The sequence below is a fragment of the Panicum hallii genome, chromosome 3 (assembly GCF_002211085.1).
Source record: "Panicum hallii strain FIL2 chromosome 3, PHallii_v3.1, whole genome shotgun sequence".
NCBI lineage: Eukaryota > Viridiplantae > Streptophyta > Magnoliopsida > Poales > Poaceae > Panicum > Panicum hallii.
The window spans coordinates 28,306,926-28,333,783 of NC_038044.1; the positions used below are offsets into that span (position 1 = coordinate 28,306,926).

A 26,858-nucleotide genomic window follows, 5' to 3' on the forward strand; every position below is an offset into this window, starting at 1 on the left:
TAGAGTCATTACCTAATTTTACCTCATAATAAAGTACAATGAAGTACAATGCCATGTCTTAGCTTATCAAAATTTCATAGTGATACTGGACCATGCAATCATTTTACAGTGTCAACAGGCAATTTGGCTACACTGTTACATCTGTATTTCTCGTTTGCAGTTTCTGATTAGTGCATATGGGACGTACTAAATTTATGCCGATTATTGGGTTTATATACCTATCTCTCATCCGGAACATGGATTCGTAGTCCACCTATGTTTCCTCCTCCTGCTCCTCCAACTTTTTCATTTTGCTGCGCATCTCCACGTCCCTTTGGGCGAGCTCTGCGAGCTCGTCGGCGGTGAAAGGCCCAGGCAATGCGCAGGGCTCATAGTCAGCGACATACTTCTCCATGGACTCCATCATGAACTCGCGGGCGCAGCCGCTGGCAGTGCAGGCCATGGACTCGAGGCAGAGCTCGGTGGCGTTCTCCGGGACGGTGGGTCTGTACCGGAGCAGCCGGGCGTAGTGGGTGAGCAGGTGCAGCATATAGTCGTACACGTAGTCCATGCTGAGCTCCTTCCGGAGGAAGCTGCTGCCTTCCTCGCCCATCCGCTGCGCCTGCGCCGGGTGGGCGTTACCCCAGTCGACGGCCAACTTGATGGAGGGGCACATGCGAGCTGCGTCGATGGGCCAGTAGTGCCTGCCGGCGACGAACCCCCGCGAGAAGAAGTCGCGGAAGGGTGTGTCGACGCGGAGCATCGGGGAGCCGCAGGCCAGGATGTACTTCTCGCTTACTGACCACCCTCTCCCCTGCACATAGATCTTGTACCTGCATACAACAATGATCGTCCAAACACATTAATATTTTAGACAAGAAAGAAAATCACAAGCTTTGGGCTGCAAGCAGATTATTTTTGGATACCTGTACGTGCATTGTTTGGCCAAATTGGAGTCTTTGAAGCCATTTCGGTTGGCATATCCCCAGTCCTGCCGGAAGAGCCGCGCGTTCCAGTCCTTGCCGCTGTCGGAGCCCTTGTTGCAGCGCATGAGGTCGCGGCGCAAACCGCAGACGTTGGCGTTGCCCTTCCAGAACGCGTAGGGCTTCCTGTCGAGCCACGGCGTGCGCCAGCTCTCGCGCGCCACCTCCTCCAGGAACGGCGCCCACGGCCGGATGTTCACCTCGGGCCATCCCCAGAAGGTCCAGTCCGGGAAGACGATGTCGAGCGCCGGGTCCTCTGTGCAGTACATGAAGAGCGGCGGCGCCTCGGACCGGTCGGGGTAGGCAGCGGCGCGCACCACGGGGATGTCGCCGCAGAAGAACATGAGGTCCAGGTCCGGGACGCGCCCCGGGTAGCGGGCCAGCAGCTGCAGGATGCCCCACAGCGTGAACACGTCCCGCGTCTGGTACGCGGGGTGGTATTTCTCTACGTAGGCGCGCCCGGCCACCACCACTAGCCGGAACGTCGCCATGCCCCGCGCGCGCTCCACCGCCTCCCGCGTGATCCCGGCTTCACGCCACGGCGACAGGTCCGAGTGGATGTACCGGAAGTACTCCGGGCACGTCGCGGACGGCGCAGCGGCGGGGCGCTGTTCGGAGGACGGTAGTAGCGCCGCCGTCGGCGACGGCGATGGGGATGCTGCTGCGGCTCGGGGGCAGGTGGGGATCGCTGAGGACGACTCGTTGCCGCAGGTGAAGGGGATCGGCGCGCGGAGTTCCCCAGATGTCGTCGTGGTGTAGTGAGGTGGGCGTCCGTTTCGTCCACGACCACCAGCAGCTCCGCTGCCTAGCAGAAACGACTGCACACGTGTACACTAGTGTTAATTTGCACGATCTGTTTGATTATGTACTAATTTAAGCTATCTGAATTGTCTTGCATAATATTGATATTTGATTGACTGTTGTTCTCGTCATGAAAAGTTGATCCTGACTACACTTCTTGGATTTTTGAAGTTTAGCTTGAATGGTTGAGGCCATCATTCGATAAACTCATAATAAACCAATTCGAATGACAGCAGGATCAGAGTAATAACACCGTAGTCTACTGTCACATGCATAGATGTGGAAAGTCTAAATACTTCCTCCGTTTTTTTCTAAATAATAAACGTTGCGGTCACAACGAAGCAACAACGTAGGTTTGTCCATGATCGAGCCAACATTATCGAGTTGGTAGTCTCTGACTCCCTCCTTATTACACCAGCCGGAGAAAAGGGAGAAACCGATGGTAGAGACATGACTGGAATCCGGGAGACTAACGAGATTGAGCCCCCACCTCAAGTTCATGTGCTCTGGTGATGATTTCAACGATCAATTCCCAACCCCTCCTATTACTCCCTGAAAACCTAGCAAGTGATGAATCCTTTACCCTTGCTCATATTCTGGAAAATCTTCCTATGTCATAAACCTTCCATTCAGTATAGGCAAACCATTTAGGGAGAATGGATGAGTTGATAATGGTCTATATGAGATTTGAAAGTTAAAGTTAGCTAACTTTGACTAAATCTATAAAAAAAATATAGCAACAACTATGCTATCCAACATATGCACTATCAACGTATATTTTATGGTGGATTTAATGAAATAAATTTGGTATTATAAATGATATTATTTTTTGTATAAATTTGGTCAAAGTTGGTCAAGTTTGCTTTAGGACAAACCTAATACGATATGTAAAAAAAACAGAGAGAATATATCCGGATTGGACAATCTAGTTAGGACTTATTACGAGCATTACTCTCTTCTTGAGGTCTACCGTTATGCGTATAGATGCGGTAATGTCAGTTCCGGAAATGGCCGACAGCTAAACCTACTGGAAGTGTGTATCGCGTGTCATGATCGGATATAGCCTAGCACACAATGACTCAAGATTTATACTAGTTCCAGCAACATACCCTACGTCTAGTCGGAGGTCAGTCGGTTGTATTGCTTGAACCCAGGTGCTCAAAAGAGTTTGGAGACTTACAAGCTTTCGAGTGGAGGATATGATGAGTTATCCTTGCTTCAGATCTATCAAGAGATAGGATATCTTTCCTAGACGGATGACCCACCCTTTTATAGTCTAAGGGGGGCTCCATTACAGGGGAGCTAAGGGTGTAAGGATAGAAAGAGAGGACTTCCGACCCCGCCGGTCGGGGTCATCAGCTTCGTCAGTCGGGTCTCCCCATCTTGTCACTCGGACTCTTCCGTTGACCACCGTCCAAGTCCTGTGCCGTGGGGTAAGCGTCTTGTCTTGTCCCTACGCGTAATGCTCCGTCGGACGGTGGTCGTGAGGGTATCGATAGGTACGGTACGACTATTATGCCCCATCCCTGATGCCTCGTCCGGTCACTCTGTCATGACAGGGGCGTTTCGGCCGTATCATGATGATGTTTCGCCCCATCCTTTCGCGAGGATGGGCAGGTAGAATAGTGGCGCCCGACTGCCATAGCAGAGGGGACTGCAACCCCGGTGGAGAGAGAGCTTGGCTGCGTATAACAGGTTGACCCCGAGAGTCATCCTTATCCTTCGTACCTACTCCCGGGGCACGCTGGTAAGTCAGGCATGGCCTCCCAACTAGACTGTCGGTCGAGGAGGTGGGCATGTGTAAGGCGGAGCTTAGTCGCAGCCCTCGGTCGGCGCCTTGGTACGGACCCAGCCTCTGACCATTCCCACAGTCGAGGATATGGGCCGTGGCAATCCCGATCGAGTTGTCAGTAGGGGTTGTGGGCCGAGGTGGCCCAGATGAAGTTGTTGCCCTATACAGACGGGTGCTTGTTCCAGGCGCGACCTTGGACTGGGCCCGCTGGGGACCCTAGATCCCTGGACCCATCAGAGGCATCCGAGCGGCTTCACAATTTGTTTAATCGTGAAGGCGCTATTTCTTGCTGCATTGTACCTTCGCCCGGGGTGAGGAATCACATCGCTCTATGTCATCCGTAAAGAGAAAGATGCAGCGTTCAGAGGATCCCCCCTTGTGACCACAAGTCAATTGGGGTCACCCCAGTCAGTCCGCGTAATAAGTGTACCGCAGTGGCGCCAGCGGCGTATCTCCAGCGCGGAATATCAAGGGCTGCATGACCATCGGCACGCTGCGGTGGTGCTCCCCCTTCTACTCTTGTGAAGGTTTCCCTTCTTTTAAGGCGGAGCCATGCGTTACGCGGTGAGTTCGGCTCGCCGAACAAGAGGGAACCAGAGTGGCTATAAATGGAGGCCTCCAAAGCCTTGTTTTCAACTCATCCCAACCTGAGTGATGAGCGAGCCCTGCCTCGAGTAATGGAGTTGCTTTTAGCCCGTGTGCGTCCGCCTGATGGAGCCGGTGGATCCTTCAGCATCTGGTGCTAGAAGAATGCTTGCGAGCGGCAAGGGATAGCACGCGGGCGACGCCGTCCACCTGCGCTTTTCACAAGCTCGATCCCCCAAGCGTTCTGCTCGGGTGATCGGGCTATGCGGATGCGCAGGCAGGGCACCGTCTCCGTCGGACAGGTGGTGAGGCTTCCCCAAGTGCCTTGGGTGACAAAGGGGGAGGCATCAGCTCCCAGCGGAGAATGTGTCAGTGCTTCCACCGGCCGGATATGGGTATGGGGAGGAACTCCTCGACCTTTCCCGGCATAGTGCGTGCCCGCGGATAGTGCCTCGGCCCTGAGTCGGTTCGACTTCCCCGTGTGACTCAGCCTCAGCTCGCACCGTCGGAAGGCTTGTCCTTCCCTGGCGGCTAAGGTTGGGAAAGAGCTCCTCGCTGTCGTCTAAGATGGTGAAGGAGTTCGGCCAGCGGCGGCAGCAGATGCGCTGCTCGCTGTTATCCCCTGCCGGGTTGTCCTCGAGGAAGGGGGTGCAAGAAGAAGGCTTGTGAGAAAGATGTTCCTGCCAAGCTTCCGACACTTGTAGCAGCCTTCCCCGAGGTTCCAGCATTACCATCCTTGCGGTGGTAACGGGTTTTTGTACTTTGCAACGGCCATGGGCCGACTGTACTTTGTAACACTTATTTGCTAGGAATAAAATGCATTTATTCTAGAGTGTTTTGTATCTTATGTGCCTGACCAGAAGTCCGGTCGGGGGCTAGCGTTTTGCCATTCTTTCCGAATGGAGAACGTGGTACCCCGACCACCAGCAGTCCTTGTCATGAAGGAGGGCGGTCAGGTCGGTGACGTCATGAGTGTGCACGCATAGAGGTGGCCCCGTCCGTGGTCTCCGCGACTGGAGGGGTTGAGTCAGTGTCACTTGCCTCGATCGCCCGAGTGACATACTCGGTGAACTCCTAACGGGTGTGCCCGGGTAAAATTTTCAGGCGTCCAAGTGGAATTTGGGTCCGTCGTTCGTGACGGGGTCGGCATAGCCCATAGATGGCATTCCACTGCTCCATGACCCGCCTCTCAGTAGATAACTAAGTCATCCGACCGACCCAGGTGGCCCGCTAGCCTCTCCTCGCTGGAGATTCTGTGGGCATGGCTCGAGGTCCGGATCGGACGAGAAGGTCGAGATGACCCGAATCGCTGCCGGAGCAGGAAGGGCGAGGGCTGCTGGGGCTCATCTACGTTTTCTCCCCTGGCTCTATTCGACGTGAGGTGGCCTCGAGCGCTCCGCGGACTGGCCTTCGAACTTCAGACAGTTGGATTCCTGAGTCGGACCCGACGACGTGCTTTTAGGTTTTTGAGTATTTCAAAAACTGAGCAATCAAATGCATGTATCGAGTGAGGATGTGGCCTACTGAGGCTTACCCGGGGAGTTGGAGTACTGGTGCAGTTTTTTTGGGGGTGCGTGTCGGGAGTGACCCTACCACGTCATGAAAGATAACGGGGTGCCCGCTCCGCCATGATTTCCGATATCAGTGGAGTGTAACTATGCCTGCCGCCTTTTCCTGTCACAATTTAATTTGGATGGGAGGATGACCAGGTTGTGGGAGTACACCGGCCCCGCGGATCCCGACCGAGTGTTGCCGCAGGAGATGCCCGACGGCGAGGTGTGGTCTTGGGTGGAGTTGGTGCTCAAGGTGGGGAATCAGCAGACCATTGGCGGTCTGGACGCCTTCGACAAGTGGCACCCATCGAATTTGGTGAGCTTTTTCCCCTCCCCTTCTTCTTGTCAATTCACTTGTGCCCGATTGGCTCCCAACTTTCTTCTTAATTTTCCACGAACTCAGTCATCCTCAATCCCGCCCTCATTTGCATAAGGGGGCAGCAGGCGTGGCTAAGCAGGCCGCTCAGGTGTAGCCTTTTCTAGCCAGGAAAAAGAAGAGGGCTGAGAAGGCCAAGAGGAAGCAGGTGAAGGAGATGGAGATTGCACGTCAGGTTCGGATGGGAGAGGATAGAGATGCCATCCAAGAAGAATACGAGTCGGAGCCCTTGACCGACTTCGATGACAGCAACCGCTCTGAGGAGGAAGAGTCCGAGTCGGGGGACGCCGACTTGTTCATGGTGAAGCCCCGCAGCACCACAGGGTCGCAGATCCCAAAGGGGTCCAGGATGCCCGCCAGCGCTCCGGAGGCGATGAAGTGCATCGAGGAGGACGCCGCGGCACCAACGGAGGAGGTGAAATGGGCCCGAGTGGAAAAGCACTCGGGGACGCCACAGATGCCGTCTTCCTTGGAGCGGGGCAAGGATGAGTCGGGGAAGCGCACCGGTCCTGAGGTGCTCCTAATGACGCCGGACGTGACCGACCCGCCCCGCGACCTGCAGGACGCCGTGCCTCGGGAGTTGGCAGGATCAGCCCTAGGCTTGGGTCATGCGATGGGGGATGGTTTGCGGTCCCCGCCAGGCGTCCGGTGGTTCGAGAGGTTTGGACCTCCTCCGATTGGATGGGCGTCAAGGTAAGAGGACCGCTTTTATGGTTTTGGCTCTTTTTTTTATAATGTTTTTTGTTTATCCTACTTTTCTTTTCCGCGACTCAGTGATGATAACTTTGGGCCTGATATCAAACATGTGCCATGGAGACCCGGCCAAGCACGGTTTGCTCCAGCTCAAGGAGGATGTCAGGGACTAGTTCCCATGGGTAGGCCGCCGGCGATGGAGGCGGTCCCTCAGCGGTCCGTTGCGGAGGTGATCGTGGCTATGCCTCTCCCATCAAGCATGGGAAAGAAGGATGAGATCACGACCCTCGAGTCCCTAGGTGGAGGAGTGCACGGTTCGCCTGCGTGGTCCGAGTTGGAGGAGGACGAAGGGGCTATGTTGGCAACCACAAACGTGGTTGCCGAGCCCGGGGGCTAGGAGGCTTAGGCTCAGGCGGACAAGTATCTCGCCTAGGCGAGCAATCCGCCAGCATAGCAGGCAGCGCTGGGGGGAAGTCAGGAGCGGGCAATGGTCCCTGTCTCTAGTCCGCCCGACCCAACGAGCGGGCCGGTTGGAGAGTGGGTGTGGCCCGACCCTAGCAACCCGGGAGAGGCTCGATTTGTCCTACGCGATGAGCAAGAGGTGAAGCTTTGGGATCTTCTCAAGCAAAGCGGGCAGTAGGCCTTTGTTGAGCTCACCGCCGCAGAGTCGGAACTCGAGGAAGCCCTTCGTAGGGTCAAGGTCACTCAGCAGATCACGTCCGGCAAACTGCTGAGTATTTCTTGGGTAAGTCTTAATGGCCCCTTCCTAGTTTTTGCTGGGTAGTCTGACATGGCATTTATGACTTCTTGTTTTGAAGAACTTGGAGAAGATTTCGTTGAACAAATCCCGGTTCCTCCGGGAGGAGCACACTCGGCTTGGGCAAGAGGCGGCGGCGCAGTGACAGGTCCTGGAGCTGACCCATGAATTAGAGGCTACTCGGGCATCAGCGCTTCACGAGTGTGGCTGCGCGACTGCTGCCGAGCAAGAACATGCCATGTCCCAGTCAGCTCTGGGTGCGGAGCAGGCGGCGCTAGGAGCGGAGCGGGTGGCCCAAGCTTTTGCTAAAGCACAGGCTCAGTCCAGAGGACAGCGTATCACTGAGTTAGAGGTGATGTTGTCCCAGAGGGAAGAGAGGCTCAAGATTTTGGAGGCGACCGCGACTGGTGAGTGTCTCTCCCCATCCCTTCGGTTCTGTTTTGTGTTCTGTGGCCTTTGACCTTTGCTTTGTTCATGTCAAGAGTTGGGAATGAGGAATGGTCTGCTGAAGAGCATGCTACAGAGGTCGGAAGATGCTTGTCGTGCCGCCAAATCCGAGCTATTCAGCACCAGAGAATCGATGGCACGGAATGCGTAGGCGCTGGCAGATTCTTTAGAGAGGAACAGGGTCCTCAAAGAAGAGCTCAGCTAGGTATGAGGCGCAACGTGATCGATGGTCGCGGAGATGCTCGGGCTTCGTTCAGGGTTGAGCACTTGTCGCCGACCTCTCGTAGATCCCGGGTGAGGTGGCGGCGCTCATCATCGACGGAGTCTTCCACGGCACCTCGGGGGTGTTGACGTCGGTGGCATCGCACTACCCGCTGGACTTTGGGGTAGTCGGGAGGGGCTACGCTGACGGATGGTCCGTCGACCAGCTCTGTGAACTCGGACAGAGCCTGGAGCCGGTCGCGATGGCGATAGCAGAGGCAACCACCACAGAGTGGCTGAAGGCAGCTTGCCGCGCGGAGAGGGAAGCGGCCCTGGGCAGCAATGGCATCCAAGCAACACAAGCTGGGTTGAGCGTCGCCTCGACTGCGCAGGCCCCTAGCTAGGGGGCTCCTCCAGTTGACCCTGCAGCGCGGCCCCTCCCATCCACATCTTCGGCCAACGTGGACGGGTTGCCGTAATAAAAAGCATTTGCCACGTAGTTAGCTTTTATTTCTAGAGCAGTTTGTGTGGGGGTCTTGAAGGTCCCGTGAGTGAACGATCTAAGTGCTTGTAATCGCTTTCGTTTTATAGTTTTTGAAGCTGGTCCCGCCCGTATCCCTTTGTTTCCTGGTTTCCTGGAGTGATTATGCCTTCGCACTTTTCCTTTCGAACCTGCTCGTTAACCGTAGGCTACAGCGTGTAGCCGGGGGATGGCCCAAGTGGCGTCAGCTGCTAGTTCACCATAGGTTGGGATGAGGGTTTGGTAGGTTCGGTGGCCGAACAAACATCACTTACGTTGCGTCGAGAGAACAGGTCGCCCTTTCGCTTGGGTGAAAAAAGTTTCCTTTTTGTGTGTGATTTACAAAAAGGAGAAAGGGGGTAACAGTGCGCGTGGTGGTGTACTCCCATGGGGCCCTCGAGCAACCCAGGTTGAGAGTGCTCGGGCTGGGGCGCTGTAGGAGTCATCGTTCGAACAAAAGCGTATGAAAGGACTGAATTTAGGGGAATAAGCGACGTAACTGCTCAATGTTAGTGAGGATGTTGCCATCGCTGTCCGTTAGTTGGTAGGTTCCTGGCCAGACCACCTCCACGATCATGTACAGTCCTTGCCAGGGCAGAGTGAGCTTGTGCTTGTCTTTGGTCGACTGCGCTCTCCTCAGCACTAAGTCACCAACTTCGAGGGTTCTTCCTTGGATCTTCCTCTCATGGTTCCTATGAAGGGTCTGCTGGTAGCTTGCCGAGTGGACCAGGGCCATCTCCCGAGCCTCATCCAACAAGTCAACCACATCCTGTTGAGCCTCCGCGGCTTGGTCGGGGTTAAAGGCCTTGACCCTTGGGGTGCCATGGTCTAAGTCGGAGGGTAGCACGGCTTCCACCCCGTAAGTTAGGAAGAACAGGGTGAATCCTGTGGACCAATTGGAGGTTGTCCTCAGGCTCTAGAAGACGGCTGGGAGTTCCTGAACCTACCGGCCAGTGAACCCATTAAGCTGGTCGACGATGCGAGGCTTGAGTCCCTGGAGGACCATGCCATTCGCCCTTTCAACCCGCCCATTAGTGCGAGGGTGTCCAACTGACGCCTAGTCGATCTTGATCCCGTACCCATCATCAAAATCCAAGAACTTCTTGCCCATGAAATTGGCCCCATTGTCCGTGATTATGGTGTTGGGCACACCAAACCGGTAGATGATATCAAGGAAAAATTTGACCGCTTCTTGGGAGCTAGGCTTGACAATCGGTTTTGCCTCAATCCATTTGGTGAACTTTTCCACCGCGATGAGCAGGCGGGTGAAACCACCAGGAGCCTTCTTAAGAGGCCCAACCATGTCAAGACCCTAGGCCGCAAACGGCCATGTGATGGGGATGGTCTAAAGCGCTTGCGCTGGCAGGTGGATCTGCTTGGCGTAGAATTGGCACCCCTTGAACATTCGAATGAGCTCTTCTTTGTCGCCTAGTGCAGTCGGCTAGTAAAAACCCTAGCGAAAGGCCTTGCCGACCAGCGACGCGGGGCTGCATGGTGCCCACAGATGCCAGCATGGATCTCCAAGAGGAGTTCCTTGCCTTGCTGGGTCGGGACACATTTCATGAGCATCCCCACAAGCGACGGGCTCTGCTTGTATAGCTCGCCGTCGATGGCGACAAACATCTTAGTGCGCCGGGCGATCCTTCATGCCTCGGTTCTATTGGGTGGGGGGACCTCGTCAAGGAGGTAGGCCAGAAGAGGCACCCTATAGTTGAGGAGGAAGTCGCGATCTCCATCGCTAGGCAGTTTGGCCCCCCGAGTGCTTGGACAGGGGTTGTCTATTTGGGGGATTCTCGGCTGGGGCCCCTGGGTACCAGATTGGACTGCCTTGGAGGCGGATCTAGCTTAATGTGGATTGAAGGTACGTGGAGGTCGTTGACAAAGAACCCACTGAGGGCGGGATCCCGCTCGGCTGCCATTTTAGCAAGTGCATCAGCATAATTGTTGTCCTTCCATGGGACATGATGCAACTCGATTCCTTAGAACATGTCCACAAGTTTGTGCACCTCCGTGCAGTACGCGTTCATGAGGGAGCTTTCGCAGTTGGACTCCTTCATGACTTGGTCCACTACCAGCTTAGAGTCGCCGTAGACGTAGAGCCGAGTGGCCCCGAGCTCGATAGCAATGCGGAGGCCATTGACTAGGCCCTCGTATTCGGCGATGTTATTTGAAGCTGGGAAGTGGAGGCAAATGGCATAGTGGAGCCTGTTCCCCTTGGGCGAGATCAACATCACGCTGGCCCCCGCACCGGGTCCCATGACCGACCCGTCGGAGTATAGGGTCCAGTACTCGTGGGTGTTGACTAGAGTTGGGGTTTGGACTTTGGTCCAATTGGTGATGAACTCGGCCAGGGCCTATGACTTGATGGCGGTACGGGGGGCATACTTGATATTAGAGCCCATGAGCTTGAGCGCCCATTTAGAGATGCGTCCCATAGCATCGCGGCTATGGACGACCTCACCGAGAGGAAATGAGGTGATGACGGTGACCTCGTGGTTGGTGAAATAGTGCTGTAGGTTCTTAGTTGCCATGAGCATGGTGTATAAGAGCTTCTGCACCGGCGTGTAGCGGGCTTTGGTCTCGTTGAGTACTTCACTGACGAAGTACACCGGTCTCTAGACCTTTAGCACATGGCCCGGCTCCTCCCTTTCAACCACAAGAGCGGTGCTGGCCACGTGGGTGGTCACTCCAAGGTAGACTAGGAGGGGCTCTTATCGCTCGGGAGCGATGAGGACTGGAGCCAAGGTTAGTAAGGTCTTGAGGTTGTCCAAAGCCCACTAGGCTGCTTCCGCCCACACGAACGTGTCCGACTTGTTGCGGAGTTTGTACAGGGGCATTCCCCACTCGCCCAGTTGGAAGATGAACCAACTCAGGGCAACCAAACAACCAGTGAGCCCTTGCACGCCTTTCACGTTGCGGATGGGGCCGATTCGGGCGATGGCCGTGATGTTTTTAGGGTTGGCCTCGATGCCGCGCTCGGACACTATCTACCCGAGTAGCTTCCCCTTTGGAACCTTGAATGTGCAGTTTTGGGGATTCAATTTGACACTGAACCTTCGGAGGTTAGCGAACATGGCATCTAGGTTGGTGATCAGAATTCCTGCGCGAGGTGCTTTCACCACTATGTCGTCCACATAGATGGCAACTATGGGCTATGGTAGCTCGAGCTGGTCGGGTTGCCGGGGCAGGTCGATCTGATCGGCAAAACACTTCTGCATGCAACATTGGTAGGTGGCGCTAGCGTTTTTAGGCCGAAAGGCATGGTGAGGTAGTAGTACATGCCGAACGGGGTGATGAAAGAGGTTGCGAGCTGGTCGGACTCTTTCATCGCAATCTGATGATGGCCCGAGTAGGCATCCAGAAAAGAGAGGATTTCACATCCGGACGTGGAATCAACTATTTTGTCTATAGGCAGCAAAGGAAAAGGATCCTTGGGACATGCCTTGTTAAGGCCATTATAGTCGATACACATTCTCCATTTCCCATTGTTCTTTTTTACAAGGACGGTATTGGCAAGCTAGTCGGAATGGTAGATTTTCTTGACAAAACCGGGTGCTAGGAGCTTGGCGATCTCCTCGCCTATGGTCTGGCGCCTCTCATCATCGAAGTGGCGCAGGAGTTGGTGCATGGGTTTGGAACCCGGCTTGATGAGAAGCTCATGCTCGGCGACCTCCCTTGGAATGCTTGGCATTTCAGAAGACTTCCATGCGAAGGCATCACGATTGGCACATAGGAAATCGACGAGAGCGATTTCCTATTTGGTCGGAAGCTGGGCCTCAATCCGCACCATCTTAGTTAGCTCATTGGAGTTGGGGGCGCACTCCGCCACTATTTGGCGAAGCTTCTGGAGTTCGGCGGAGTTGGCGATGGTGGTGGCGAGCTCAAAGTGCTTGCGACTGTAGGCGTAAGCCTGCTCGAAAGAGCCGCTGACTGTGATGATGCTGTTCGGCCTCAGCATCTTCAGCTTGAGGTAGGTGTAGTTAGGGACCGCCATGAAATTGGCGTAGCACGGATGCCTGAGGATGGCGTGGTACGATCCCTTGAAATCCACTACCTCAAAGATCAGGGCCTTGGTGCGGAAGTTTCTGCGGTCACCGAATGTGACCAGTAGCTCTATGTTCCCCAAGGGTTAAGCCCTCATGCCTGGGATGATCGCCAGGAAGTGCAAGATGGAAGTGCAGAGCTTGGACCACGAGACGCCCATGGCGTCGAAGGTCTCAATATATAGGATTTTGAGGTTGCTACCCCCATCCATCAGCACCTTGGTCAGGCGCTTGTTGCCGATGATGGGGTCGACAAGGAGAGGGTAGCTCCCTGGTCAAGGAATGTTGGGAGGGTGGTCACCCCGGTTGAAGGTGATCGGGGTGCTCGACCAGCGGAGAAACTTGGGAACAGAGATCTTGGTGGCACATACCTCACGAAGGTGTACCTTGTGTTGGCGCTTGGTGCAGTCGTCCTCAGGACCTCCAAAGATCATGAGGCAGCCATCCGGGTCGGGGAAGGTGTTCCCGTCCTTGGGCGGCACTGCCTGCTCCTTGGGCACCTCCTTGTCATGGTCCCCGCCCTTACGCCTGCTGGGCTGACCCAGCATCGACTTGAGGAGCTTGCAATCCTTGAGCTTGTGCTTGACAGGGTAGCCATGGTTGGTGCATGGCTTCTCCAAGAGCTGCTTGAAATGGTCCTTGTTGCCTTGTCGCTTGCCCGCTCAGTTGGCCGCTGCAACCGTATTGGGGTTGGGGCGACGTCGGTCCCTCTTCTTCTTCTTCTCCTATGTTGTGGAGGGACCCTCATCCTGCTCCGCCCGCTTGGCCTTTCCCATGGTCCGGCCACCGGTGAAGACCGCCCCCACCACCTCCTCGCCGGAGTCATGGCTCGTGGTGATGTCCAGGAGCTCGCGGGTGGTGCGCGGCTTTTGACAGCCGAGCTTGTGAACAAGGGACTTGCAGGTGGTTCCAGTGAGGAACTCGCCGATGCTGTCTGCGTCGATGACGTCAGGTAAAGAATTGCACTGCTTGGAGAACCCACTGATGTAGTCCCGTAGGGACTCGCCAGGATCCTGCTTGCAGCTCTTGAGGTCCCAGGAGTTTTCAGGGCGCACGTACGTTCCCTGGAAGTTCCCGATGAAGACCTGCTTGAGCTCCACCCAACTACGAATGCTGTTGGGCGGCAGGAATTCGAGCCATGCTCGAATGTGCTCCCCGACACAGATGGGGAGGTGCTGGATGATGAAGTAGTCATCATCCGCCCCTCCAGCTTGGCAGGCGAGTCGGAAATCTTCCAGCCATACAGTGGGGTTCGTTTCCCCGATGTACTTGGTGATGTTGGTGGGTGGTCAGAAGCGTAGCGGGAATGGCGCTTTCTTGATGTGTCGTCCGAAGGCTAGTGGGCCCGAACCGTCCGAACTAGGGCTCCGGTCGCCGTCCCGGTCGCTTGGTCGGCCACCTCGCCTGGGGGGTGCCTCCTCATGCTCCCCCTTGGGCTGGTGAGCCTCAGCCATGTCGACGGCAGCCCGGTCAACATCGGCGCCGCGAGAGGCTAGTTCCACGAGTGGATGATGTTGCGCGTGTCATAGTTGGGCCCGAGCCGGCCCCAGACTGGGGGGGCGCTGTGCGGCGGGCGCTGCTTCGTGGCGCGGTGCAGCCGTGGCATCGCGCCCTGCCCGGGGTGTAACATCCTAATTTTGAAATTAGAAGCTTAATTAAATTTTGCTAGAATTCTCTTAGGACCCTGAGGTTTTTATCTTCTCATTTTAATTTTAGAGCATTTATCATAAATTAATAGCAATTTAATAAACTATAAAAATAAATATAAGGAACTATAGGTTTGTGCATCTCATGCCCCTTTGCATTATTTTATTGATTGTCTTCCATTTGAATTTAAATTTCAAAATTTAAATTCAAATGCATTTGGATGCATTTCTTTTTCTCTCTTATTTCCTAGTTGGGCCCAGCCCACTTTTCTTTTTCTTTTTCCCTCTCCCATTTTCCCTTGCAGCCCGGCCCACGGCCTTCTTTCCTTCTCCTCTTTTCCCTTTTCCTCTTGCGCGCGGCCCAACAGCCTTCCTGGCCCATTCTCCCCGCGCGGCCCGCTCTTCCTCCCTTCCTCCTTTCTCTCGCTGATGGGTGGGTCCCGCCTGTCAGGTCCGTCCCCTTCCCGTGACCGGATCGGACTCAAGCTCGAGTTCGACCCCGGTCCAATGCCGCCCCGCCGCGTGCCGCCTCGGGCCCGCACACCCAGGCGCTTAGCCGCCTCTATTTAAGCACCCCGTGCCCTAGATCCTCGTCCTCAAGCTGCAGCTGTAGCCGCGCCTCCGCCCGTGAAACCCTAGCGCCGAAGCTTCCGCTGCCACCATTGCCGCCGTGCTTCGGGAGCTCGCCGCGCCGCCGCTCCACGGCTCCCTGCCATCAAACAAGCACCGCAGGAGCACCACGGTGGGGTAAGGATACTCACCCGCCGCTTCTCTCCCTCTCCCCTGCTTCCCCGCGGCCACACGACCTCGCCGCCGATCCCGAGCCGCCACTCGCCGCCATACCGCTGCTCCTGCCGATGCTGCCGCTCCCAAAGCCCTTAGATCAATTCCCTACGACGCCCGCTTGCTCCCAGTGCAGTCCCCACACGGAACTGAGGCCGGGAGCCCGTTAACGCATTTTCCCCGGCGATGAGCCGCCGTTCATCGCCACTCGCCGCCGCACCGACCCGCCGCCGGCATTTAATGCCGCCATCCAGCGCCGCCCAACCGTTCCACGCCATCGGATTTAGATCCAACGGGTTAGATCTAATCTAACCCGAGTCAACAGATCCAAGTACCGGTCAAGCCAAGGCCATTTTGCGCATTAGCCCCTGAGTTTTGTGGAAATCAACCCGCAGTCCACAGTAGTTCAAAAGTATTCACGAATAGATCCTATTTCTTCTGTTTAGGCCCCTAACTTATTCAAAAATAGAACCCGCAGTCCTAGATCCTTTTGTTTTACTATCTAACCCCTAGGTCTAAGGTTTATTTATGATCTAGCCCTCGGTTTCTTCAGTCAGAGCCCTTTTAGTTTCAAATCTTTTACAAATAAGCCTCTAGAATTATGTTTTAGCCCTAACTTCTCTGTTTTAACTCTGTTTTCGTCGATTCTTGCACTCACGTGATCCTTATGATATATGCAGTAGCTTTATTACATTATTTTGCTCTATTTATATTGATTGGTGTACTGTTTCTTATTTATTATATTTATTTGCTTGTATGAATTTGTGTACTACGATAGACGGTGCGAAGTTCGAGGATCCACAAGAGCCGAGCTTTGAAGATGTTCCCAAGCAGCACAGTTCGTTGACGAAAGCAAGTGGTCCTTGATCATACTCCAGTCCCAATAACATTATAAATATACACATTTACTTTATAGGCCTGCATGTGTCTAGAATATGATGGATCCCAAAATAAGGATGTGCCTAGTCTCTATTAAACTTCCTTGATTAAACCTGGATTATTATATTTATGTTGTAGCTACGCTAGTTGCTTTTACTTAGATTTTGGTTGGATAACCTGAAAATCATGCTACACTGGTGTACTCATGTTCGGAAATATTTTATTGGTGATAATTAAGATTATTATATTAATTGGAACATGGAGAACCACGCAGGAAAATAGTGCAACCACAATACTATATGGCTCTGGTCTTGACTAATTAATTAGAAACTTTAGCTTATGATGATCTTACTGAAAGGGCAAGAGGGGTTGCATCATCGGGGTATAGCTCGGGCCTCTTGAGGGTGTGATATGGTCCTAGTAAGACGTCTGCCTCATTAGGGAGAGTTATGACCGCTTTGACTTGAAACCTTAGCGGATTGTCATAAGTTAGGAAATCTTTGTAAATGCCTCGTAGTGAATCCCTGCCACTCACCTCGGAAGTGTTTAAGGGCCTTGCAAACCCAGGCATCAAGGGAAACATGAATTGTGGGTAAAGTGTACAACCTCTGCAGAGTAAAAACTGATATATCAGCCGTGCTTACGGTTAAGAGCGGCTAGGACACTCACATGATAATTAAACTTAAAGATCATCTAAATCGATGTTCTTTATCTATTTATGATGATGCTTATCTATTACAGATATTTATTTAAGGGATTGGTATATACTTACACTTAGTTAAACTTGCTTAATAAAACTTGATCATCTAAAAATGCTTACCGCAGTCAAACCATGTCAGCTTTCCTTGATTTTAGCCTTGCATGTCATATAATTTACTCCACTTGCTGAGTACCAACCGTAAGTGTACTCACGCTTGCGTTATTAAAACCAATGCTGCTCAGAACAAGATAATTATCCGGAGTTCTCTGAAGATTTTGAAGAATACTAGGCGTATGTCTCCTAGTTATCTGCCTGTAAAGTCGAAGTCCACTGCTAGCTATCAATGCTTATTTATTCATTTAAGATTAAGAATGTCAGTCATGTAATAATGTACTATTATACTCTATTTTGTTAATGCATTGTTTCGGGTATTCACTAGTGATGTCTACTATATATGCGGAACTTGATCCTGGTGCACATATGGGATGCATTCGGTTACCTTTTCTAAACCGGGTGTGACACGGGTTGGAAGCCCTTGCTGCTTACGGATCGAGGGTTTTGACTGCTGCTAGTCTGCCCCTCCAACTGTGCATGAGGCCACGTGCCAGTGACGTGACGTGGAGCTTTCTGCCTGCTGTATAGCGGTACGCTCCACCAATGTCCGGATCTTGCGGTGGACCTCCTGCTGTTGAGGGTCTACAGGCTCGAGCAAGTTGTGTAGGCGCATCACTGCAGCGGCGATATTCTGTCCGGCCCGCACAAACTGCAGGGGGCCGTTGGCCTCCGCGACAATAGCCTATAGGTCATGACGGGTGCACGCCCGTGCACTGCCGGCCACATTACGAGCATTAGGCTCGGAGTTGCGTTGGGACTGCATGGACCTGGGCAGCGGCTAGCACTCCCGCCGCTGGCATAGGTACTCGCCGTGCGCCAGGGCATTAGCCAAGGCGTGCGCGCGTGTCTTGCGTGGTGTGCATGTCTCCAGTTTCCTCCGGGACCGGCTATGGCCCCTGCACATCCGCCATGGCGCATTCCCACAATGACACATCCCTGACGCTGGAGTCCTCCATAAGGAGGTCATCGTTGGAGAGGAGATCATGGAACGAGGCGGGGCTGAACCCCGTCATGTCCACAATCTTTGTTGTGAGGAAAGGTAGCGGCATGGTTCTCGGGAGCTTCGTGGCGTGTACGCCTGCAACGTTCGTGAGGCCGAACGGGAGCTGGCCGCATGGTGAACGTGGCGGGGACAGCGGGGTCCCCCAGAAAGTTGGCGGAAGAAGTTGTGCAGCGAGAAGAGGACCACATCCACGTCGCTCGCTAAAGGGTCTGTGCCGAGCATGTGCTCGATGCGCCGCGCCAGCGCCTCAGTGTCAAAGTCAGCTAGCGGCCCATTCGAGGGAGTGTCTCCCTCGAGCGATATGGAGAAGTGGGTTCCTCCCGGAGACGAAGCGTGCTAAGACAATCGGCAACGAAATCCAAGTTTTTGAAGCGGAAGGCCTAGAAGGGCGCGAAGATGGGAGGTTCCCATGGCCCAATGTGCGGGGCCTTGGGAAACTCCAATGAGCCAAAGCGGATCATACCGCCTAGGCTCGCGAGGTCTAAGGTGCCGGAGATGGAGGCCATCCAATCGCCGGGATGGTGGATGCATGATGTCTTCCCGACGAATGGTGCCAAATTGTCGGTTCTAGAAATAGCCGGCAGCAAAACATACTCGAAGTGTGTATCGTGCGTCATGATCGGATATGGTCTAGCACACAATGACTCAAGATTTATACTAGTTCAGGCAAAATGTCCTACGTCCAGTCGGGGGTCAGTAGGTTGTATTGCTTGAGCCAGGTGCTTGAGAGAGTTTGGGGAGTTACAAGCTCTCGAGTGGAAGATGTGATGAGTTGTCCTTGGTTCAGATCTATAGAGAGATAGGATGTGTTTTCTAGGCGGATAACCCTCCTTTTTATAGTCTAAGGGGGGCTCCATTATAGGGAAGCTAAGGGTGTAAGGATAGAAAGAGACGACTCCCGACCCCGCCGATCGGGATCATCAGCTTCGTCAGTCGGGTCTCCCTATCCCGTCAGTCGGAGTCTTCCAGTGGCCACCGTCCAAATCCTGTGTCATGGGGTAAGCATCTTGTCTTGTCCCTGCGCGTCATGCTTCGTTGGTCAGTGGTCATGGGGGTGTCGATAGGTACAGTATTGTGACATTTAGGTACTTAGGATTATAACACACTAGATTCTAGTATAAAGTGTGTGTTTGATTTTGTGTGTGTGCTAAAAATTGAATGCAAAGGGAAAAGGGTATTTGTGTAATTGTAAGAAATTTTGGTTCTTTAGTGTTAAATGCGTAAGAATGGGAGGTAAAATCAAAACTTATGAATGTTATTTTGCAAAAGTCAAGAACTTACTTTTAAACCGCAAATAGAGGTGAAACTACCCATAGGATGCAAGTGTAGTGTAGAATTTTAAATAGGATTTACTTAAGGTTTAAAGCTTTGCCAAGTTTTATGTTAATTTCAAATCCTTAGCTCTTTTGCAACTGAACCTTAAAGCAAAGTTGTAGATCTTGTTGAACTCTACACTTTTGCTTTTGGGCACATTTTCATTTGAGCTATGGTTTGAAAGTTAGCTAGACTTTACAGTGGAGTCCCTGCATTTTTGGAAAATCACAAGTCAGTCCCTGTCTTCAAACTCCTGCTTGCTCTGCTGTGTTCTGCTTCGCGTCTGAAGCCGCCGCCTTCCTCGGCCATGTGCCGAGCACCGGCCGTCCCCGGCGCCACCTCCAGCTCCTGACCGCTTCACGCGTCGCCCTCCCCCTTCCCCGGTCCTACTCCCCTCCCCTGCTGTCCTCTTCCGCGAGTGCCACGGCCACCAGAGCTCCTGCCGGCCGCCACCTCGCCGCCGCCGTGTCCCGCGCCTGCGCCTGCTCTTTTTCCCTCCCTCTTCTACCCAGCAGCACCAGCAGATAGCACTCGATCCATTTCCCTCGCCTTTGCACTCCACGCACACCCCGAGCTCCCGGAACGCCGCCACCGCTTTGCCTCCACGCCGGCGAGCCACTGGCCGTCGTGGGCAGCTCACCCTAGCCCTCCCCGCACCACTACAACCCCCTGGGGAGCTTCCCCTCACCCCACTGACACTCCCAGGCCAGTCCTCGCAGTCGGATCCCCACTGGAACCACCTCGCCGTCGCTACCTCCTCGCCGATGAGCTTCTATTCCCATCGAACCCATCCCTCCGCCCCTTCTCCGTCCAATCCAACCACCCCAGTGGCTTTCTCTCCTCCTGCTGCAGCTTCTGGACCAGAACTTGGCCGCCTTCCTCACCGGGAAACCCCTCGCCGACGAGCCCCTCCTCGCCGCTGCCTCGGCTGCCGTGGGAACCCCACCTCCGGTTGTCCCTTCCCCTTCCCAAGACTGCCAGAAGGTGCGTCTTGAGCTCCTGGTGCTCGCTGGCCGCTCCTTCTCCACCCCTGGCACCACCCCTCGCCGGAATTTAGCCGGCGATGTCCCTGCCCTTCTTCCCGACAAGTAAGGACCCAATTGCTCTGATTTTAATCTTTCTAGGGTTCTGTCTGCAAATTTCCAGTCCCTTCCCCAAATTCAAATTAGTGAACTTCAAAAATGTGTAGAAAATTGTAGAAAATTCAGAAAAATGCCAAACTAGTTTTATTTGAATCCTTTAGTTAAATTCGACTACTTTTATATAGTGAGTTTGAGCTGTATGTGTGTCTTTTCTGAGTAGATTAAATATTAGGAAAGGAGTGTTTTAATTGAATCTCTTGTTCCATATCTGTGCTGTAGTTGAAACTTGAAACTTAGGTTGTGTGTGTTATGAATAGCTCTGTGTAAAAGTTTCAAGTCCTTTACTGCTCTTTTGCTTAGACATTTAAGTACCTTTGTTTTATGTTTAGAAAACACTTTAGGATTTATTTAAGGATGCTTCTGTTAGTATTTGTATCTGAAATTTATACCATACCTTCCTTTTTGCATGTGTAATCCATAGTAAAAGTATTACGATTAGTAGTAGGCTATACACCAAGTTATGGATTTATGCTTGTGTTAAAAGATAATTCATTCATGCTAGTTCATACTTATGAAAAATTATGAAAATATTTTGAGGTATTACTCTTGAGTAGTGTAACCTGTTCACAAAATTTCAGCACAAGATCTTGTGTATATCTACAGTTATAAATAACTCTTAATCTGTTAGTGCTGTTTTTGTTTATTTTTGTGACATAGTTTCTGTGAAGATAAAATTTTGATAAATTTACAGTAGCTTAAAAATAGCTTTATCTGTAGCTAATAAAAGTTTCAACCCTAGTGCTATAGCAGTTTGTTCTGTAAAAATAAAATATGTTCTAGGTGTTAACTGTTTGAAATAATTCTTCTAATTTATTTACTGCATAAAATGTTTTGAAAATTTTAGGGTAATTTTGATTCTATTTGTTCTGTTTGTTATAATTTTTGTAGCATCAGATCTTAATCTTAAGATCAGATGCTTATAGTTTATAAACCATATCTATTAGGTTAAAATGAAACCAGCCCTAGTTATTTTATGAATTTAGACATGTTGTTTAGTGTAGTTAACTAGGTTAGTTTATACTCGATAAATGACTGTCCAGTAGAAGGGTGAATGATATGTTTGATGAGTGAACTATGTTTTTATTGGATCACAACTTTATCGTGAAATAAAACTCTTAACTCGAGAACCATCTAAATCAAATCATTGCATATCATGTAGAGTCAACGACACTCGACGACGAAGACTACGAGCTAGTCTCGGAGCAAGAACAAGGGTTTTCTGAAGACCCAGTAAACATCGTCGAGACTCTAACTGAAGCTCCGAACCAAAGTTCGGAAATCTTTGACACTCCTGCTCCCAGCCCCGCTCAAGAAGGCAAGCCCCGGTGCATAACCTAGTATTTCAAATTACTACATTTATGCAATCCTATATGTATATATTATACCTTGCATTAAGTCTAGGAGTTGAAATGGAAACCCAGATGCATTGAGACTAGGAACCTATGTATTGTCCTGAGTCCTTATCGGATAGATGCTTTGCTAATAGGACCGGCTGAAGTCGGGTGATTTCCTGTCACTCGCGCGATATAGAAGTTGAATGTTTACTATTTCGCAATCACTATAAGGATGATGGACGGGGTCATGTGCAGTATCATGATTCGGAAGGTTACCCCGTCTGTGTTGATAAAAATTGATAAGGTCGCAGTGTGTAGTAGTGGTGGCTAAGCGTTTGAATGTACTAGCCAGATGCCGCGAAATATGGTAAAGCGGTAAGCCTAGTAACCAATCGGCCCGAGGAATGGACATACCTCCCACCACTCGTAATTTGGTTTTTCTCACGCACCAACGTGCAGGAGTACGTTCCGCGCAGCGGACAGGAGTACGGTCATGTAGTCGCGCAACAGACGTATGTCCTGCACAATTGGTATGCGTACGGTCCTACAGTCGCTTGTGGTGGCCCTGTTCCACGAGTCGGAATGAAAGGCAAACGGTTGCTTGGGAATAATCGTTGGATGTTCCAAGCGTGTGAGTTAGGTTTGCCTTGCAAGGTTTGGAAACTCGATTCAGAATCGTCCGTTTCTTGCGGAGATTGAGACTGCTTATTCCTTCTGCCACATAGAGTAAGAACAGTAACCATTATAGAATAATCTTGATGGATGCTAATCTCTACCTTGCTTGTCTAGTATAGGTGCTTTCCTAGAATGGTTAATAAAATTAGAATCTGAAAGCTAAAATATGAAAGTTAAATCATACTCTTTGTTTCTTTTCAGCAAAAGAAAACCCAAGCCTCTCAAATTCTCCATGGTCTAGTGATGGGCTATGTATACCCGATTCTGGTTAAGTCTCGCTGAGTATTAGTATACTCAGTCTTGCTAGTCTATTTTTCAGGTATAACCTTTGAGAATCCTACGGATGGTCCAGCATGACCAATCTCTGTTCCGTTTGGCTAGTCCGTGGAATAGGATCCGTCCCCGGCTGGCAGTACCTTCCGGAATGATACCAGGATTCGGGCTGAACGTGGTGTCAACTCTCGCGACGTGTGTAGTCGTGTGTTTACTTCTTCCGCTGTGACTTTACACAAGTTTGCATAACTTGTGGTTTTCAAACAATGTTTGTATAAGTATACTTAAGTTTGAAATGGTTTGTAATAATGTTCAATATTCTGTGAGTTAAAAGTTGGTGAGCTATATGCGATTGTAAACTCGCCTTCATGCGAGGTAAACCTGCTTCGATCCTGTTGAACCGTGGTTGTATCGCGCGGAGATCCGACAGACCAATGGGTTATTCCGTTTGAAGTGCGTTGAGTTAGTATCGACTGTTTAGCGATGACTAGCGCACTTGAGCCGGAATAATTTAGGCGGTTCTGCCACAGGTATGGCTATCATGCCCCATCCCTGGCACCTCACCCGGTCACTCCATGATGATGGGGGCGTTTCGACCGTATCATGATGATGTTTCGCCCCATCCTTTTGCGAGGATGGGCAGGTAGAATAGTGCCGCCCTGCTGCCACAGCGGAGGGGACTGCAACCCCCGTGGAGGGAGTGGTTAGCCACGTACAACAGGTTGACCCCAAGGCTTATCCTTATCTTTCGTTCCTACTCCCGGAGCCTGTTGTTAAGCCGGGCCTAGCCTCCCAACCAGCCCGTTGATCAGGGAGGTGGGCACATGTAAGGCGGAGTCCAGTTGGAGCCTCCGGTCAGCGCCTTGGAACGGATCCAGCCTCCGACTGTTCCCACAGTCGAGGATATGGGCCCTGGTGATCCCGACCGAGTTGTCAGTCGGGGTTGTGGGCTGAGACGACTCGTTGCCCTATACGGATGGGTGCTTGTTCCATTCGCGGCCTTGGAGAGAGGTGGGCCCGTTGGGGACCCCGGATCCCTGGACCCGTCAGGTAATATATAAGTTTATATCCGGATATATAACTAGTTTAGGACCCATCACGAGGATTTCTCTGTGCTCAACGTCTACAGTAATAATGCGTACATATGGGGAAATAGTGTCTATTATATCTTTATTAATCCTTGGCATTTGACTTTGATCCGGTCTCTGACTGACTTAGCGGAATAGCGGTGAAACATGATTAGAGGACGCACTCCACGAAACACATATTTACCACTCTAGCTATGCATTTGGAAATGACGCCTTCTGAGGATGCATCGTGATTCGTGTGCATGCTAACATTGGGGCATTCCGGGAACAAAACTTTATTGTAGTTCAGCTTGACGCCGCTGTATCAGAATGCATGTTTATACTCAATCTCGCCGATATCTATTGAATCATCAATGGAGTGAATTTGATTAATTCATAGCGGGCTGCGCGTCGTTTTGTAATACAATGTCGAGCAAACAGGTGGTAATATCTATCGCTTTATTATTCAACTGTGAAAAAACAAACAAACTTGTACGGTGTCTTTGGATACAGTACTTGAAGAACAAGAAACTCGGCCAGTCTTATCTTCCCCAGTAGCCCAACGTATACGCAAGTAATAGGTGTTGACTTGGAACGATTCAAGTGTCAGCTACTGCACTGCATGCATGTACGTGAAGTGTTCGCTTTGTTCGCACCAAAGACACGGATACGAAAACGAGGAGAATTGCCAATATACTAGGAATCTTGGTGCCGACTGACCAGCAGGGATTGGATCTCAACTCGTAATGACGTTTACTTAAGCGGAGTATACGTACACGTACACTACTCCGTGCTCACTAGAAACAGCTAGGCTTATCGACGACGACTAGAAAATGGCAACCTTTCGAGTAAAGGCGCGAGCAATGAGAGGAGATAAACTTTAATTTTTAGACCTCGATCTCGAACTGTATATCGGGCTCAATGCAGTCACAATTTCAAAGTCAACACAAAGAAGTTTGCTCTATATGAAAGTTTCCATGTGGGATGAATTCTTTCATACACGTACAAATTAAATGGTTGTAGGATGGAAAGAATACTAATATATAGCTCGACCCAAACATATACGGCTTTAATGGTCGAGGCCATCATTTGGTTAACTCATAATAAACCATTTCAAATGCCAGCAGGATCGGAATAATAACAACGTAGTCTACTGTCACACGTATAGATGCAGGTCGGATAACCTAGTTAGGACTTATTACGAGCACTACTCTGTTCTTGAGGTCTACGGTTATGCGCGTATAGATGCGGTAATATATAAGTCTATAGCCGGATAACTAGATTAGGACCCATCACGAGCATTACTTTGTGCTCAACGTCTACGGTAATGCGTATAGATGGGGAATAGTGCAGGTCTATTATATCTTTATTAATCCTTATAACTAGCTTAACACCTACGCAGGCATTTGACCTTGATCCGGTTCTGACTGACTTCGCCGTGAAACATGATTAGAGAATGCACTCCACGAAACACATATTTACCACTCTAGCTATGCACTCGGAAATGACGACGCCTTGTGAGGACGCATCGTGCATGCTAACATAGGGGCATTCCGGGAACAAAACTTTATTTGCGTTCGGTATGCAGCTTGACGCCGCTGTATCTGAATGCTTATGCTCGATCTCGCCGATATCTATTATTGAATCATCAATCAAGTGAATTTGATTCAGCTGCGCGTCGTTTTGTAATACAATGTCGAACAAACAGGTGGTAAAATCTATCGCTTTAATTTTTCAACTGAGATTATTAAAAAGATCAAACATGTGTCTTTGGATACACCGCACTGAAGAACAAGAAACTCGGCCAGTCTTATCTTCCTCTCGATCAGTAGCCAAACACATACGCTAGCAATAATAGGTACGTACGGTGTTGACTTGGAACGATTCAACTACTGTCAGCTGCAGCATTGCGTCTGCATGCATGTGAAGTGATCGCTTTGCACCAAAGACACGGATACGAACGAGGAGGCATTGCCAATATACTAGGAACCTAGGTGCCGGATCGGACTGATCAGCAGGTAGTGGGTCCTAACTCCTAGTGAAGTTTACTTAAGCGGAGTATACACTACTCCATACGCACTAGAACCAGAGTAAAGGCACTACACTAGAAAATGGCAACCTTTCGAGTAAAGGCACGACTAGTGAGAGGAGATAAAATTTTAATTTGTTAGAACTCGATCTCATACTGTATGTACATCAGGCTCATGCAGTCACAACTTTAAAGTCAACACAAAGAAGTTTGCTATATATGCAAGTTTCCATGGGTTGAATTTTCATACACGTACAAATTAAATGGAGCTAGAGTGGAATAATGAGTACTAGCTCGATCGAAACATATACGGCTTTTATTGCAGTGTCATCACGCTTTCCTCGTGAGCGGGAATATGAATCCAATGAATCCAGCTAACTAGTTACCTGGTTGGTGAGCACACGTAACTGAATGCATGCAGTTTCAAGAACAAAAAAAATCATGTTTATTTTGGATTTGAAAACCAACTTTGAGGACTTCAAACACTTGATAGTGTCAAATTTTTAACTCAAACATTATAAAAGTCGACTCAATAATAGTACTAGAGAAGCAGATGTATCCACTACTTTTGAGGTGAACGTTAGAGTACTGCTAGATAATTCCAGTGGAAAGGGATTGATCGCTAGTTTTTCTTAGATGATTAGACATACAACATTGTATAGACTGAAACAGTCTAGTCTCAGGATAAAACAAATCACCATTTTGAATATATGGCTCGATGCGTGGATCAAATGTAGAATTAACCTGTGCTTAGACGAAATATCGCTAGCTACCGATAGCACCAATATAATATAATCACGGATTAATGGTTTGCATGTCAACCTAGGAAAACAAAAATGTTGAGTAAATTAACTTGCTGCGATAGCGAGACTTACAGATGAGCTGAGGTGGAACCACCCGCTGCTGGTGGTGCCGGCGGCGAGCAAGGCAAGGATGACGAGGACGCTCATGACAAGGCCGATGCCCCTCGTCGGAAGCACCTTCGTCCACCATGCCTTTGCTGTTGACGACGACTGCCCCTGTTCGGCTTGATCCACCGCCATCGACGACCCGGTGCTGCCGTGCTCGCACGGGAGCGCCCCATCATCGTTTGGGCATGGCGCCGGCAGTTGCGGCACCAACGCGGCCGTCTCCTCGTCGTCGCCCAGGCTTGCAGATGGTCCCTTCAT

General features: G+C 51.2%; 1 protein-coding gene across 1 annotated transcript; it reads right to left on the reverse strand.

The window, feature by feature from the left end:
- On the reverse strand, nucleotides 1-26,858 carry LOC112887387 (O-glucosyltransferase rumi-like). The gene is made up of 3 exons (XM_025953545.1): nucleotides 26,565-26,858; nucleotides 906-1,780; nucleotides 1-812 (listed from the first exon to the last, which is right to left on the reverse strand). Exons 1-3 carry the CDS (start codon nucleotides 26,856-26,858, stop codon nucleotides 254-256), a joined length of 1,728 nt encoding a protein of 575 aa, XP_025809330.1. The 3' UTR covers nucleotides 1-253.

Bases quoted from the DNA above. Each gene is read 5' to 3' on its own strand.
- LOC112887387 (XM_025953545.1), bottom strand. From the start codon at position 26,858: ATGAAGGGACCATCTGCAAGCCTGGGCGACGACGAGGAGACGGCCGCG. The intron at 1,781-26,564 runs GTAAGTCTCGCT...ACACGTGTGCAG, and splicing joins GGTTCCACCTCAGCTCATCT to TCGTTTCTGCTAGGCAGCGG. The intron at 813-905 runs GTATCCAAAAAT...TGTTGTATGCAG, and splicing joins GCCAAACAATGCACGTACAG to GTACAAGATCTATGTGCAGG.